General features: G+C 53.6%; 1 protein-coding gene across 1 annotated transcript; it reads right to left on the bottom strand.

Annotated features, from left to right (window-relative positions):
• Positions 1-5,400: 5,400 nt before the first annotated feature.
• LOC132585920 (kelch-like protein 12) lies at positions 5,401-9,920 on the bottom strand. The gene is made up of 4 exons (XM_060257797.1): positions 9,791-9,920; positions 9,009-9,087; positions 6,996-7,223; positions 5,401-6,883 (listed from the first exon to the last, which is right to left on the bottom strand). The coding sequence occupies exons 1-4, from the start codon at positions 9,918-9,920 to the stop codon at positions 5,401-5,403; spliced, it is 1,920 nt and encodes a 639-aa protein (XP_060113780.1).
• Positions 9,921-15,801: the final 5,881 nt, after the last annotated feature.

Here is a 15,801-nt window from a genome sequence, read left to right as displayed (position 1 = left end):
CTTCAGCTCTCCCAGAGCCCCACCCACAAAAGCCCCAGCAGCCCCTCCTTGCGGAGCCCCACCGCCTCCCCAAACCCTCTTCCCACGGTCTCTCCACCCTCCCCGCCTCCCCAGGGAGAGCTGACCCCCCCCCCCCCCCCAAGCCACACACCACCTGCCCAGGTACTTTCTCCATCACCTGCCTTAATCTCTGGGCAGCTCCATCTCCCGGGTGCCCCCACCTGCAGAATCCCCCCTGCACACCGGCTGGGGCTCCCCACCCTTCGACGCCCTGGCAACACCCCCTTGCCCTCCCCCCACCCCCCAGTTCTGGAGCCTCCCCTTCCTCTGACTTCCTCCTCCCCCCCCCAAATGCTTCCCTCTTGGCTTCTGTGCCCCCCCCCACGCAGTTGGCAACCTCCACAATGGGGCCTTCTGCTTGCGACTGAGCCGTATCCCACCCCACCGTTCTCCAAGCTATCTTACAGTCCCTCTGAGCATGTGCAAAGCGCCTTCCCTGGAGTCATGTTCCCTGCTGAAGAAGAAGAAGATATTGGATTTATAGCTCACCCTCCACTCAGAGTCTCAGAGCTGCTCGCAACAACAGACACCCTGTGAAGTGGATGGGGCTGAGAGAGCTCTCCCAGAAGCTGCCCTTTCAAGGACAGAGTCTCAGAGCGGCCTAAAATCACCTTTCCCCTTCCTCCTCTGCAACAGACACCCTGTGAAGTGGGTGGGGCTGGGAGGCCTACAATCACCTTTCCCTTCCTCCCTACAATAGACACCCTGTGAGGTGGGTGGGGCTAAGAGAGCTCTCCCAGCAGCTGCCCTTTCAAGGACAACTCCTGCGAGAGCTGTGACCATTCCAGCAGGTGCAAATGGAGGAGTGGGGAACCGAGGTTAACAGGTTCAGGGAGATCACGGCTTTTAGAAACAGGCATGATCCACAACAGCCCCCTCCTCCCATTTCTCTTCTAAATTATTCTCTGAATGTTCAAAAAATAGCATTCGACCGGTTTCTTGCAGGACAGCTCAGCCAGCCCCCTTTTCTGCTTTCTGAACAGGCGGAGTTGAACAAAGCAAGCCGCAAGCATTTCTCACCGCCCCCCCCCCTCCCCTGCTCCTATTTGGTCTTCGGGACTCACTGCTACAGGATGTCTAGGGCTGGTTCTGCCCCTGTAGCTCTTTTGCAAGGAGACCACATGGAGGCAGTTCTGGGGCAGGGGGCCCAACTTCACAGGGTTCTTGTAAAGATGAAAACATCTCTGTGTGTTGCCGATGAAGTTCCACCAGGCTCTCAAGACCCCCATGTCTCTTGCGATGCGCTCAGCCATTTGCCTTCCTTCACAAAGTCGTCTCAGGTAGTCCCCGTGGTAGGCTGCGGCCCACTCTTGTGGCTTGGCTTTTCTCATGCACACAGAGGCCAGCCATTCACTGCATACACCTGGCAGGGTGGTCGGTCCGGCATAGGGTTGCCAAGTCCAATTCAAGAAATATCTGGGGACTTTGGGGGTGGAGCCAGGAGACTTTGGGGGTGAGCCAGGAGACATTGGGGCGGAGCCAGGAACAAGAGTATGACAAGCATAACTGAACTCCAAGAGAGTACTGGCCATCACATTTAAAGGGACAGCACACCTTTTTAAATGTCTTCCTTCCATAGGAAATAATGAAGGATAAGGGCACCTTCTTTTGGGGCTCATAGAATTGGACCCCCTGGTCCAATCGTTTTGAAATTGGGTATACTTTGGGAAGAGGCTCTAGATACTATATTGAAAATTTGGTGCCTCTACCTCAAAAAACAGCTCCCCCAGAGCCACCGAAACCTCCAGATCAATTCCCCATTATACCCTATGAGAAGACATTTCCCTCTCCACCCCCCACCCCCCCCCCCCCCCGTTTCTGGGAAATCTGATGCAGGAGAACAGAACTCACCTCCGGAGGTGCAAAGGCACATGGTCCTTTGGGGGCGTGGTTGGGCTCCCCTCCCTTCACCGGCCAGCTGACTGGGGGTGGGAAGCAGCCTGAGAAAACGGAAGAGCTCTGGCTGCTGCGATCGGGGCTGGGTGGGAAGGGCTGCCATTCTCCCCCCTCCCCTCCCCCCCGCTTTCCCTTTTATGGCCAGCGGGGGGAGGAGGCTCCAAATCGGAAGTCTCCAGGCCTAGCGGGGGATTTGGGAACCCTAGTCCGGCACAGTGCAATTGATACCCCCAGCCTCCAGGGGCAATGAAGTCAGGCCTCATTTGGAGCAAGAGCTGACCCGAGTGGAGCTCCAGAACCTCTAAATTTCATTGTGCTCTTTCTTTCTTACACCTCGCCCCCCCAATATTTGCTTCTGGGCTCCATTGCTCAAACCCCCTGTAAGAAGTTTGCTGAACACTAAGATTTGACAAACTTTCTGATATTTTTCCTCGCAAAAAAAAAAAAATGTATAAAGCAGACAGATGGGAAATCTTCCTCCTGCCACTGTGGCCACAGAGGAGAAAGGAATTTAAAAAGTATAATGGGAGTCAGGTTTTATTACGACAATTCTAATTCAAGAAGCATTTTAAGGTAGATGCTGAGCTGATATAATTTAGTTCAACGTCCAGTGATGTCAGGGGGCGTGGCATATGCAAATGAGTTGTGCTAATGAGCTCCAGCACCTCTTTTTCTACAAAGTGACCCCTGAATGAAGTTAAGGCTGAGCTTGGGTGTGGTCCTCTGGTGCGTTCCTTTTCACACACTGTCGATTGTGTTGCGACATCCAGTGGACAAGAATGGAACAACCACCCCTCTCTCTCCACATCCATCTGAAAGGTCAAGAATAAGGTACTCACCCAGTGACCCAGATTCAGGGAAACTGTGCAGGGAGAAGAGGATATTTGGATTTGTCCCCCCCTCCAAAATAAAACAAGGCCCCGTGGCGCAGAGTGGTAAAGCGGCAGTACTGCAGGACTGTGATCTGAACTCTCTGCTCACGACCTGAGTTCTATCCCAACAAAAGAACATAAGAGCATAAAAACATAGAGAAGCCATGTTGGATCAGACCAATGGCCCATCCAGTCCAACACTCTGTGTCACACAGTGGCCAAAAAAATTATATATACACACACACACACACACTGTGGCTAATAGCCGCTGATGGACCTCTGCTCCATATTTTTATCTAACCCCCTCTTGAAGCTGGCTATGCTTGTAGCTGCCACCACCTTCTGTGGCAGTGAATTCCACATGTTAATCACCCTTTGGGTGAAGAAGTACTTCCTTTTATCCGTTTTAACCCGACTGAAAGCTGGTTCAGGTAGCCGGCCCAAGGTTGACTCAGCCTTCCATCCTTCCGTGGTCGGTAAAACGAGTACCCAGCTTGCTGGGGGGAAAGTGTAAAAGACTGGGGAAGGCAATGGCAAAACCACCCCATAAAAAGTCTGCCGTGAAAACATTGTGAAAGCAGCGTCACCCCAGAGTTGGAAATGACCGGTGCTTGCAAAGAGGACCTATTATTTGGGGAAAACACCCTCCCTTGCTCACTGGGTTTTTCCCTGTATTTCAATATCCTGCATAAATCAGAACCTACTAGAGAATTCTCAGTACCAGAGATCTATAGGAGGGCTGGCATTATGATACTGTCTTGTATTTAGAATGTATAAGCTTTTGGGGGCATGCAGGCTGTATCTGAAAGCATGTTCCTGCACTTGAAAGCTTCTACCCAGAATTCAATTTTGTTGGTCTTAAAGGTGCCACTGGGCTCAAACTTTGTTCTTTGGCTTCACACCAAAACTACCTGCTAGAATCTACTGTTTTTAGTTCAGCTGGCCATTTTTTCATTGCTGCAACACCCTGAGCTGACATTGTCATCCAGCCACCAATCATCACTCTCGCACACAAGCACAACATACCTTTTCAGATGGCCCACCGGTCTTAATTATGGAGCATTATTTCTTTGTAGGAACCTGTCCTGTGGCCCTTAACATGCCCTCCACCATCCCAGTTCGTGCATACCACCTCGTGAGTTATAAAAGAAAAAAAATTTCTATTTTATTTCCAAAAAGGACAGAAATAGACCTAATCCTGTCATGGGCCTGAAGCCCAAGACGAGGTCCCCTGGCCCCAGTAGCATGTGCCATTCCTCCTGGAGAGCCAGTTTGGTGTAGTGGTTAAGCATGCGGACTCTGATCTGGGAGAACCAGGTTTGATTCCCCACTCCTCCACTTGCACCTGCTAGCATGGCCTTGGGTCAGCCATAGCTCTGGCAGAAGTTGTCCTTGAAAGGGCAGCTGCTGTGAGAGCCCTCTCCAGCCCCACCCACCTCACAGGGTGACTGTTGTGGGGGAGGAAGGGAAAGGAGATTGTAGGCCGCTCTGAGACTCTGTCCTTGAAAGGGCAGCTGCTGTGAGAGCCCTCTCAGCCCCACCCACCTCACAGGGTGTCTGTTGTGGGGGAGGAAGGGAAAGGAGATTGTAGGCCGCTCTGAGACTCTGTCCTTGAAGGGGCAGCTGCTGTGAGAGCCCTCTCAGCCCCACCCACCTCACAGAGTGTCTGTTGTGGGGGAGGAAGGTAAAAGAGATTGTGAGCTGCTCTGAGACTCTGAGATTCGGAGTGGAGGGCGGGATTTAAATCCAATATCTTCTTCTTCTGTCGCCCCCCCCCCCCCCAACATGCTCAAGCCTCCCTGACTGTCTGCCTGCCCCAGGAAGTGTCACCTAGAGAGCTGCCGCCTGACTGAAGGTCCAGCTCGACAGATGGGGCGTCTGTTCCTCTGCTTCGCAGGACCCTTAGAATGAGGCCAGTTGTGAGAGGCAGAAGTAGGGTTGCCAATCCCCAGGTGGGGGCTTGGATCCCCCGGTTTGGAGGCCCTCCCCCCGCTTCAGGGTCACCATAAAGTGAGGGGAGGGGGAGGGAAATGTCTGCTGGGCACTCTATTATTCCCTATGGAGACCAATTCCCATAGGGTATAATGAAAAATTGATCTGCGGGTATCTGGGGCTCTGGGGGGGCTGCTTTTTGAGGTAGAGGCACCACATTTGCAGCATAGCATCCAATATTTCTCCTCAAAAGACCCTCCTAGTTTCAAAAAGATTGGACCAGGGGGTCCAATTCTATGAGCCCCAAAAGAAGGTGCCCCTATGCTTCATTATTTTCAATGGAGGGAAGGCATTTAAAAGGTGTGCCGTTCCTTTAAGCGTGATGGCCAGTGCTCCCATTGGAGTGCAATTATGCTTGTCGCACCCTTGCTTCCGGCTCCACCCCCAAAGTCTCCTGACTCCATCCCCAAAGTCCCCAGATATTTCTTGAATTGGACTTGGCAACCCTAAACAGAAGCAACAGGCTTTTAATCAGCGAGACGAGTCTAGGGAAATGCCCCCTTCTCTTGGGAGCATGATGTCTTCCAGTCCAGGAGGTCGGACAGATGTCAAGGGAAGGAGAGGACCTCGGAGGTGCTGGTTATTCCCCCTCCTTCCCCCCAGAGTCTTCGGGGTCTGCGAGCCCCACGGCCACCCGGCTAACGGCGGTGTCTAGCAAGAGGGCCTTCACTTGGGGCTCTGCCACTTTCAGGGTCACGCACTTCAGCACCCTCCGCACAATCTTCCCACGGCCCGTGAGGCTCTGCGGGTATTGGGTCCAGGCCGCCTCCCCTGGCTCCCAGTGGTAAATGGCATCGTGGGTCCTGGAGGCACAGACACCGCCGATCACGTACACTTTCCCCTGCCAGAGAGTGGCGCCGGCGAAGGCGAGAGGCACGGGGAGCGGAGGGACGGCGACATCCGTGCTCACCACCCCGGCCTCCTGCACGAAAAAGCACTGTGGGGTGCACGGGAGAAGCCGGCTGAACCTCCGGCTTGGATAGAGGTGCGAGGCCTGCTTGGAGAAGAACCCGCCAATGACACAGATGCCTGCGTCCATGGCGAGCGCGGCTGCACCATAGAGACTGAAGCCCAGGGGCACCTGCACCCAGCTGTCTGAGGGGATGTCGTAGACAAGGATGCCCTGGAAGACCACCTCGTCGGAGTCCACGTCCCCTCCTATCAGATACAGCTTGTTTCTGAAGGGGGCGGCAGCCGAGAAGCGCAGGATTATCGGTAGGCTGGCCATGGGCGACCACGCCTGTTGCACTGTGTCGAAACTCTCCGCAGAGTCCAGGGGCCCTGATTCGTTCCAGCCACTCACAGCAAAGAGCTTCTGCTTGCAAGTCATGAACATGTGGATGGAGCGGGGTGTGGACATGCCCGGGAGCTGTGTCCAGCTGTCGGTGAAGGAGTTGTACTCATGCAGGGCCTGAGAGTAGGACCCGTCGTACACTTTGCCTCCAGAAATGTAGAGCTTGTGTCCCAGGACGGTGCAGCCGGGGAGGACTAATAGTTCCACAGGGGGCAGCGTCATCCGCGCCCCTGTGCCCGGATTCATGCACTCGAGGTAACAGTCCATGTCGCTGTTTCCGGAAATGATGTCCCTCAAGCGCGGCACCTTGATGCACACGATCTCTTCCCGGCACATGCCTTGCCGGAGGCCCTGACTGGCCTGAAGCCTGCCGGCCCCATCGAGGTCCTCCCACCGCAATTCCGCCCGGGGGTCAAAGGTCGCGATGCCAGCCTGGACTTCGGCGACCTCCGCAGGCGTCAGGAGCGGGAAACGCAAGTGCCGCAGGAGGGCCCTGAGCATGGAAGAGCGCCCGGCGGGGTCGGCCATCACCCAGCGCCACGCGGCCCGGTAGACGTCCATTTCGGAGGCCACTCCCAGGTGGTTGGAGGAGAGGATGCTGCTCAAGGCGCCCAGGTCGAGGCGTGGGAATTCCTTGTGCTGGGAGACGGATCCGAAGTGGAGGCCCACGCGGCGCAAGGCGGCTTGCAGCAGAGCGGCGTTGTTGTGGTCGTGAGCCAGCGCGTAAAGGCGAAGGCAGTTCTCCGCAGAGAGCCCCTCCTTTAAATATCTGCCAATGGGGAAGGCAATGGAAGAAAAGAGCGTCACTGGAGAGACTCGGGCAGGAAGGCGAGGCCAGGCGGCCCCCTGGGGGCTCTCCAGACAGCAGTTGCCCTCTGTACCTGTTGATGGGCTCCAGGGCAGGCAGGAGTTGCAGGCGGCTGGCAGCCGCAAAGAGGTCTTCCGCCGTCTTCGGGCTGAGGTCCAGCTCCCCTGTGTAGAGAAAGGCGAGGAGGCTCTGGAGGGTGGAAGGTTTCATGTCCTTCAGCAGAACTTCCCCTTCCTGGGACTCCTTGAAGCCGCTTGTGAACACCGCTCGGAAGTACGGGCTGACAGAGGCCAGCAGAGCCCTGGGGGAGAAACCGAGATGGTTATCAGGATCATAGAGGTGCTTCTGGGAAACAGTGGGCTGTCAGCTCACTGTAGGCTCGGTCCACCCTCCGCCACTTCCCCCAGCCTCCATCCCCAGGCCAGGGGTGTCAAATGTGTGGTCCGGGGGCCAAACAGGCCCCTGAAGGGTTCCGATCAGGCCTGCAAGAAAGTCTGGTTTCTTCTCCCCCTCTCTTGCTTCCTTCTGCATCACAGCTTGCTTTGCCAGGTTTGCTCAATCGCACAGAACCTACAGAGCAAAGCCTCTATTTTCTCCATTGGCTGAAGCTCCTCCCTTGGGGAGGAAGGGGGGAGGGAGAGCTTGCTTTGCCAGGCTCTCTCAATCGCACAGTAGAGCCACTGAGCCAAGCCTCTCTTCCTTCTGTTGGCTGAGGCTCCTCCCCCTCCCGGTCCCCTGGGGAATAGGGTTCTCAAGACCCCAGCAGCCTTGGATGGAGAACTTTTTCCGCACACGTTATGATGATGTCACCCGGAAGTGACATCATTGCACTGGTGATGGCACTATGGTTTTCCCAGAAACACCTAGAGTGGCATTTCTAGGAAAACCATAGAGGAAAACACTCTAGGCGTTTCTTGGAAAACCATAGAGTTTTGCCGGAAATGCCTAAAGCGGCTGGCGAGCACATCGCCTCCGCAATGACGCCACTTCTGGGTGACATCATCACTTTGGCGACATTGGGGGAGGTTCTCCCCGCCAGCCCAATGTGGGCTGGTGGGTTGGGAACCTCAAGGGTGGAAGAATCCCACCCAGCCCGGAGACTTAGCAGCCCTCCTAGGGAAGGAAGGAAAGAGTCAGAGCTTCCTTTGCCCAGTTCCCTCAATCACACAGGAGAGATACGAAATCTTTCATTGTGCTTGTCTGTGTCCTTTATAAAGCTTATATCTCCACTACATTTTATGACACACAGGGCCCAGCCCAACAAGCTCTCATTTATATCAGATCCGGCCCTCATGACAAATGACTCTAACACCCCTGCCCCGGGCTGTTGCATCATGGGATGTTAGCGCTGGCAGCCTCCAGACCACAGGGATTATGGGTCCCCCTGGAGAAAATGGCAGCTTCAGAGAGAGCACTTTGTGGCAGGGGCACATGCCAACACCTTCCCTGCGCCACCCTACCAAGTAGTTTTAGCAAGCAGTCAGGGCTTCTGATTGGCTGCACAGATTAAAAGGGATCCCAGCAAAGGGAGCTTCTGCCTGAAATGTTGAAGTTGAGTATTAAAGTTGTAGATAACCTCGATCCCTGATGTTTTGTGGCTGGCCCCACCTCCTGAAGCAGCCATTTTGTTACTGGTCCAGCCTCTTGTGGCAGCCATTTTGTGACTGGTCCCACCTCCTGAAGCAGCCATTTTGTGACTGGCCCCGCCTCTTGTGGCAGCCATTTTGTGACTGGTCTCACCTCTTGTGGCAGACATTTTATGGCTGGCCTCACCTGAAGCAGCCATTTTGTGACTGGCCCTGCCTCTTGTGGCAGCCATTTTGTGAATGTGACCCCTGCCCTTTGTCAGAATTCCAAAGGTGCTTGCAGGCTCAAAAAGGCTGGGGACCCTGGCTCTATGGCATACCATAAAAATCCCACCCCCTGGATCTCCCCTCCACAGGCACCATCCCCAAATCTCCAGGAATTCCCCAGACTTCAGTTGGCAACGCTGTTCCTCTCCACAGGAGAAACCTCTCCTCTTTGGCTCCGTTGGCTAAGAAGTTGGTTTCTGGCTCCCTGTCTGGCCGTGGGGACGGAGACTCACCGGTTGCAAGAGAAACGCCTCCTTCCAGCCACCAAGGTGGCATTACAGAGCTCCTGGGCATGGTGCAGCTGCTTCAGACCTGGAAGGGAAGGGAAGGAGGGCTGAGGCTCAGGGACCCTTGAAAAAGCCGTCTCCCTCCCCTCCTCCCAAGCCTCATGGCCTCTGGACCCTCTGCTAAAAACTTCTGGGATGGGGAAGACAAAGCCCATGGAAGCCCATGGAAGTTTTTGCATGCATCTCCCCACTTCCTCTAGTCTACAGGGGTATCAAACATTTGGCCCAGGGGCCAAATCAGGTCCCTGGAGGGCTCCTATTAGGTCCCTGAGCAACTGGCCGTCATCTGCTTCCTTCTCCCTCTCTCTTGCTTCCTTCTGCATCACAGCTTGCTTTACAAGGCTTGCTCAATCGCACAGGAGCCACAGAGCCAAGCCTCTATTTTCTCCATTGGCTGAAGCTCCTCCCTTGTAGAGGAAGCGGGGGGAGGGAGAGCTTGCTTTGCCGGGCGCTTTCAACCCCACAGCAGAGCTACTGACTCAAGCCTCTCTTCGTTCTATTGGCTGAGGCTCCTCCCCCTCCCAGTCCCTTGGGGAAGGAAGGAAAGAGCCAGAGCTTCCTTTGCCCGGTTCCCTGGATCCCATGGGAGAGATACAAAGAAAGCATCTTTAAGACCAAGGAGTGCTAATGTTTCAAGCATGTTTCATTTTAAGTTCTTTTTTTAAAAAAATAAAATCTTTAATCGTGTGACTGGTATTGGCCGGCCGCTCATTCAGTGCCAGACTCACCCTGGCTGAAACAGGCCTTGAAAGACAGAGACGGCTCCGGCACTTCCTTGGTCTTCCACTCGGTTTCTGGACAGCCTGGCGGGTCCGTGGCACTGCTGCCTGGACCACTGAAGCCCCAAGAGCTGCCCATTGGGAAGAACTTCCCTGCCGCCCCAAGGGCACTCTAGCCCACGTCACTTGTCTTCTCGGGGGCTTTCATGAGAGCTGGCTGGGTCCCCAGGGGACAGGGGAATGCCTTGCCACCACAATGGTTGCCGTGACGTCATGGCCTGCCTTTGGAGTTCTAGACAGCAGCCAGTGAACAGAGTTTTTATTCCTTTTCTTTCTGGGTGTAGAAAAAGTCTGGCTGGCATTCCACTTCAGGCATCTGGAGGAAGATGGAAGTCCTTCTTCACCCAAAGCGTCAGGAACGGGTGGAATTCACTGCTACACGGCGTAGCGGTGGCGACAAACATAGACAGCTCCAAGACGGGAGGGGGTGAATGTATAGAGCAGAGGTCCATTAGTGGCTATTAGCCACAAGGGTGTTGGGGGCCCCAACAATGGGAGGGCTTCTGGAGTTCTGACCCCACTGGGGGAACCTCCTAATGGCCTCTGGGTTTTGGCTATTATGTGGCACAGTGTTGGGATGGATGGGCCATTCGCCTGATCTTACATGGCTTCTCTTATCTTATGTGTGGGGCAGCGATGCTCTGTCTTCTTAGAACATAAGAGAGGCCAATGGCCCATCCAGTCCAAAAACTCTGTGTCACATAAGAACATAAGAGAAGCCCTGTTGGATCAGGCCAATGGCCCCTCCAGTCCAACACTGTGTCACATAAGAGAAGCCATGTTAGATCAGGCCAGTGGCCCATCCAGTCCAACACTGTGTCACATAAGAGAAGCCATGTTGGATCAGGCCAGTGGCCCATCCAGTCCAACACTCTGTGTCACAGAAGAGAAGCCCTGTTGGATCAGGCCAATGGCCCCTCCAGTCCAACCTTCTGTGTCACAGAAGAGCATAAGAGAAGCCGTGTTGGATCAGGCCAATGGCCCCTCCAGTCCAACACTCTGTGTCACAGAAGAGCATAAGAGAAGCCGTGTTGGATCAGGCCAATGGCCCCTCCAGTCCAACACTCTGTGTCACAGAAGAACATAAGAGAAGCCATGATGGATCAGGCCACTGGCCCATCCAGTCCAACACTCTGTGTCACATAAGAACATAAGAGAAGCCATGTTGGATCAGGCCAATGGTCCCTCCAGTCCAGCACTCTGTGTCACATAAGAACATAAGAGAAGCCCTGTTGGATCAGGCCAGTGGCCCATCCAGTCCAAAACTCTGTGTCACATAAGAACATAAGAGAAGCCCTGTTGGATCAGGCCAGTGGCCCATCCAGTCCAAAATTCTGTGTCACATAAGAACATAAGAGAAGCCATGTTGGATCAGGCCAATGGCCCATCCAGTCCAACACTGTGTCATACAGTGGCCAATACACACACACACACTGTGACTAACAGCCACTGATGGACCTCTGCTCCATATTTTTATCCAATCCCCTCTTGAAGCTGGCTATGCTTGTAGCCGCCACCACCTCCTGTGGCAGTAAATTCCACATGTTAATCACCCTTTGGGTGAAGAAGTACTTCCTTTTATCCATTTCTTGGTGCTTGGGGGGCAAGAGTGGGAGGGCTTCTTGAGTTCTGGCTCTGTTGGTGGACCTCCTGACAGCCCCTGGGTTTTGACCTCTGTGTGGCACAGAGTGTAAGTGTTGGACTGGAGGGGCCACTGGCCAGATCCAACAGGGATGCTGTTATGTCTGGGGCAGTGATGCTCTGTATTCTTGGTGCTTGGGAGGGGGGGGGGGACAACAGTGGGAGGGCTTCTGGAGTTCTGACCCCACTGGGGGAACCTCCTAATGGCCTCTGGGTTTTGGCTACTATATGGCACAGAGTGTTGGACTGGGTGGGTCACTGGCCAGATCTCACATGGCTTCCCTTATCTTATGTGTGGGGCAGCGATGCTCTGTCTTCTTGGTGCTTGGGGGGCAAGAGTGGGAGGGCTTCTTGAGTTCTGGCTCTGCTGGTGGACCTCCCGTGGCCGCTGTTTTGTTTGGCCTGGCTGTGTAGGATTTTGTGGTTTTAATTTTGCTCTGCAAGGGAATTGTTTGGGTTTATTCTGCATGGTTTTTTAAGGCCTAAGCGCTGCAGAGATAGGGTTGCCAACTCCGTGTTGGTAAATTCCTGGAGATTTGGGGATGGACCCCAACAGGGCCACTGCCCCAGAGTCGACCCTCCACCTGCAATTCTGGGGGCTCTCCAGGCCCCACCTAAACAAAGACAATGTGGCCCAGAGCAGAGAGCCAGGTTCAAATTTCGTACTCTTGTCATAAAGCTCCCTAAGAGATCCTGTGCCAGAAACTCCCCTCCCAGCCTACCTCACAGGACGTTTGTGAGCATAGAGGAGGAAGGGAAGATCTCCGTATATCTTGGAGGATGGTCGAAAAAAACATATCAACCTACGCAGAGGCAGAGAGATTCCTGGTCTTACCTTCCTGCTCTCTGCAAATGAAAGGAGCCACATTTAGAACTGCCCCCATCCCACCCTTGGAAGTTCCCTCAAAAACACAAGAGCCTTTTGTGGACAGCTAGCAGGGAAATGAAAACAGCTTTTCCTACAAGAGACTCCCAACCCAGTGGAACAGGCTTCCTCCTTGGGAGGTGGTGGGCTCTCCTTTCTTGGAGGTTTTCAAACAGAGGCTAGATGGCCATCTGACAGCAATGGAGATCCTGTGAATTTAGGGGGAGGTGTTTGTGGGTTTCCTGCATTGTGCAGGGGGTTGGACTAGATGACCCTGGAGGTCCCTTCCAACTCTATAATTCCTGATCATTAGAGTGGTTCCTCAGTGGAACAGGCTTCCTCAGGAGGTGGTGGGCTCTCCTTCCTTGGAGGTTTTTCAACAGAGGCTAGATGGCCATCTGACAGCAATGAAGATCCTGGAAATTAGGCAGATCGTGAGAAGGAGGGCAGGAAGGGCTGCAGAAGGGTTTAGTCCTCCTGGCCCTTTCTGACACACCCAGGGAAATGCTGATTGCCACTTTGGGGTCAGGCAGCTATTTTTCTCCAGGCTCGTTTGACAAGGGATCCTGGAGACGTTATTATTTGATATTATTTGCCATCTTCTGGGTGTGGAGCAGCTGTCCCTGGGGTGTGCGGGGGTGGGGTGGGGTTTGTATTTGAGTTTCCTGCATTGTGCAGAGGGTTGGACTAAATGACCCTGGGGGGTCCCTTCCAATTCTAGGATTCCGTGGTTGTTTAAAATTCATGTTCTGGGCTTTGAAACACATCGCTTTCCCACAAAGATAAAAAAGCCTGTCATCTCCTGGGATATGAAACACTTTGCTCTCTCTCAAAAATTAAAAACCTGTCATTTCGTGGGATAACCCGAACTCACAACAGCCTTTCTGACCACTAGAACTTACTTCCATCACATCACATCCACAGAAAGCACCCCCTTGAGGAGGTGAATGGCTGAGTCAAGGACAATGGGAGGGACGATGGCTCAGTGGTAGAGCATCTGCTTGGGAAGCCAGAAGGTCCCAGGTTCAATCCCCGGCATCTCTAACTAAAAAGGGTCCAGGCAAATAGGCATGAAAAACCTCAGCTGGAGACCCTGGAGAGCCGCTGCCAGTCTGAGCAGATAATATGGGTCTGATTCAGTATAAGGCAGCTTCATATGTTCATATATAAGTGCAGGAGGGAAAGTCATCTGGCATGTTGTGTGTGTGTGTGTGTGCGTGTGGAGGCCTGGAATGCGCAACTCATACGAACTCAGATTTACAAATTCATTGGTTTATTAAGCACAGCACCACAAAGCAAAAAAAAAAAAAAAAATCAACAAAAGAATATGTTAAATGTCACATTACCCTACTGACAATTATTATTAGCGCAGCGGCCCTCTCTCCCACCTCTTCCCCCAAACTGGCAAACTTCTCCAGATGGCAAAACAGGTAAGCTGGCTGTTGCCTCTGCCAGCTGAGCTGATTGCGGATTTCAGCCGTCTGCCAGGCCAGCTGGACCCTGAGGAAGCCTGCCAGAGCGAAGAGGGGGTCCCCCTCTCTCTCCTCCCTTCCCCGGGCTTCCTTTCACTTCCAACGACGCTGAGAAGCTGCAGTCCTTTGGCCTCCTGTGGCTTCATTTCAGGATATCAAGTTGTCCACTTGAAGCTTCAACGATCGATCGTGAATGAACACCCTGCCGGAGGGGATGTGCCTCCATCCAGGGCACTCACTGGCACGCCCGATTGGCAGCAGAACCCAGCTGGAGGGCAAGCTGCCAAGACTCTTGAGAGAAGGGCACACCATACCAGGCTAGGGATCTCTGGGCACGCTGCTTGTCACCTTCCCTCCCCCCAGGGAAGTTCTTTCTGAAAGCCACCTGTGGTGCTTTGGGTTCCAAAGAAACAGCCACACTCAGTGTCAGAAGAGTGGCAGAGCACCAAGGCTGGGATCACCTGCCCATCTCTGAAGGAGTCAGTGGAATCGGCCAAGGAAAGCCACGTGCCAACCTGGAACCAGGCGGAACAGGGAACTTTCCACACCTGCTCCCAGAGCCAGAGCCAGGATTTTAAAAGTCAGGGGGCTTTTTAAAAAGCCAGGGGGAGCCCTTTCCCACCCGCCCCAGGGCTTGCCTTATAACATTAACATTAGGAAGAACATCCTGACCGTTAGAGCGGTTCCTCAGTGGAACAGGCTTCCTCCTTGGGAGGTGGTGGGCTCTCCTTCCTTGGAGGTTATTCAACAGAGGCTAGATGGCCATCTGACAGCAACGAAGATCCTGTGAATTTAGGGGGAGGTGTTTGTGAGTTTCCTGCATTGTGCAGGAGGTTGGACTAGATGACCCTGGAGGTCCCTTCCAACTCTATAATTCTACGAAATTGGGCTCTCCTTCCTTGGAGGTTTTTAAAGAGAGGCTAGATGGCCATCTGACAGCAATGAGGATCCTGTGAATTTTGGGGGAGGTGTTTGTGAGTTTCCTGCCTTGTGCAGGGGGTTGACTAGATGACGCTAGAGGTCCCTTCCAACTCAACGGTTCTAGGATTCTCAGAAGCTTTCTGGGGTGGGGGCAAAAGCTGGAGGCTCTGAAAGTGGCCAAGTCGAGGCAGCCGACCCTAAAACGCTGGAGTCAAGAAGGGACTGCCCCTTGCGTGCAAGTGTGTGTATGTGTGTGTGTGGGGGCTTTCCTTCCACCTCCCTCTCCCTCACCCCCCTGGCACTTTGCAGCCATCAGCTCCATCTGTTCCCCCGCTCCCTGGCCCATTCCGCACGGCTTCTTCTACTTCCTGCTCCTTCACCTCCCTGCTCTCCGCCAGCTGCTTTTGTGGCTGCAGTACACTGGGCCCTGCTCAGCTCTCCTGGCTCCGACTACCACTGACGTACGCTTACGTACATGTTGCTGTTATCATGCATTTTGTTGGGAGAGTGCTTGCTTGTATGTGCTGTTCACTCCTTCCATCCCAGGTTTGTGCTTTAGCTGCACCACATTGGTACACACAGTACCGTGGTTGTTGCTGTGTTGCTATCTTTCCCTTTCTTTTCACAGGCTTCCCACGTCTTCAGAAACTGTGGTCCTGGAGCACACTACCTGCGGTTCTTTCACACTGGCATTTGCCCCGGGGCAGAACACACGGAAGCTCACATCAACAACTCCAGCGTTGTGGTGAAACTCAGTGTAGATTCCAATTAGGGTTCTTATCTACTGGGCATATGCATAACCTCACATTCCGGAAAAAGCTAAAGACCCTTTTTCACCTTCTGGCTCTAACTAGATTAAAGGGCTGGAACACTTTCCCTATGAAGAAAGGTTAAAACGCTTGGGGCTCCTTAGCTTGGAGAAATGTCGACTGCAGGGTGACATGATAGAGGTTTACAAGATTATGCATGGGATGAAGAAAGTAGCCTCTGTTTAAAAACCTCTAAGGAAGGAGAGCCCAATTTCGTAGAATCATAGAGTTGGAAGGAACCTCCAGGGTCAT

This window comes from Heteronotia binoei, chromosome 17 (genome assembly GCF_032191835.1).
Source record: "Heteronotia binoei isolate CCM8104 ecotype False Entrance Well chromosome 17, APGP_CSIRO_Hbin_v1, whole genome shotgun sequence".
Lineage (NCBI taxonomy): Eukaryota > Metazoa > Chordata > Lepidosauria > Squamata > Gekkonidae > Heteronotia > Heteronotia binoei.
The sequence above is the reverse complement of the archived record's forward strand: the minus strand, read 5'-3'. Positions and strand labels throughout refer to the sequence as shown.

Coding starts and splice junctions, on each gene's coding strand:
- LOC132585920 (XM_060257797.1), bottom strand. CDS start 9,920: ATGGGCAGCTCTTGGGGCTTCAGTGGTCCAGGCAGCAGTGCCACGGAC. Junction 7,224..9,008: donor AGGCGTTTCTCTTGCAACCG/GTGAGTCTCCGT, acceptor TTTCTCCCCCAG/GGCTCTGCTGGCCTCTGTCA. Junction 6,884..6,995: donor GCCCTGGAGCCCATCAACAG/GTACAGAGGGCA, acceptor CCCCATTGGCAG/ATATTTAAAGGAGGGGCTCT.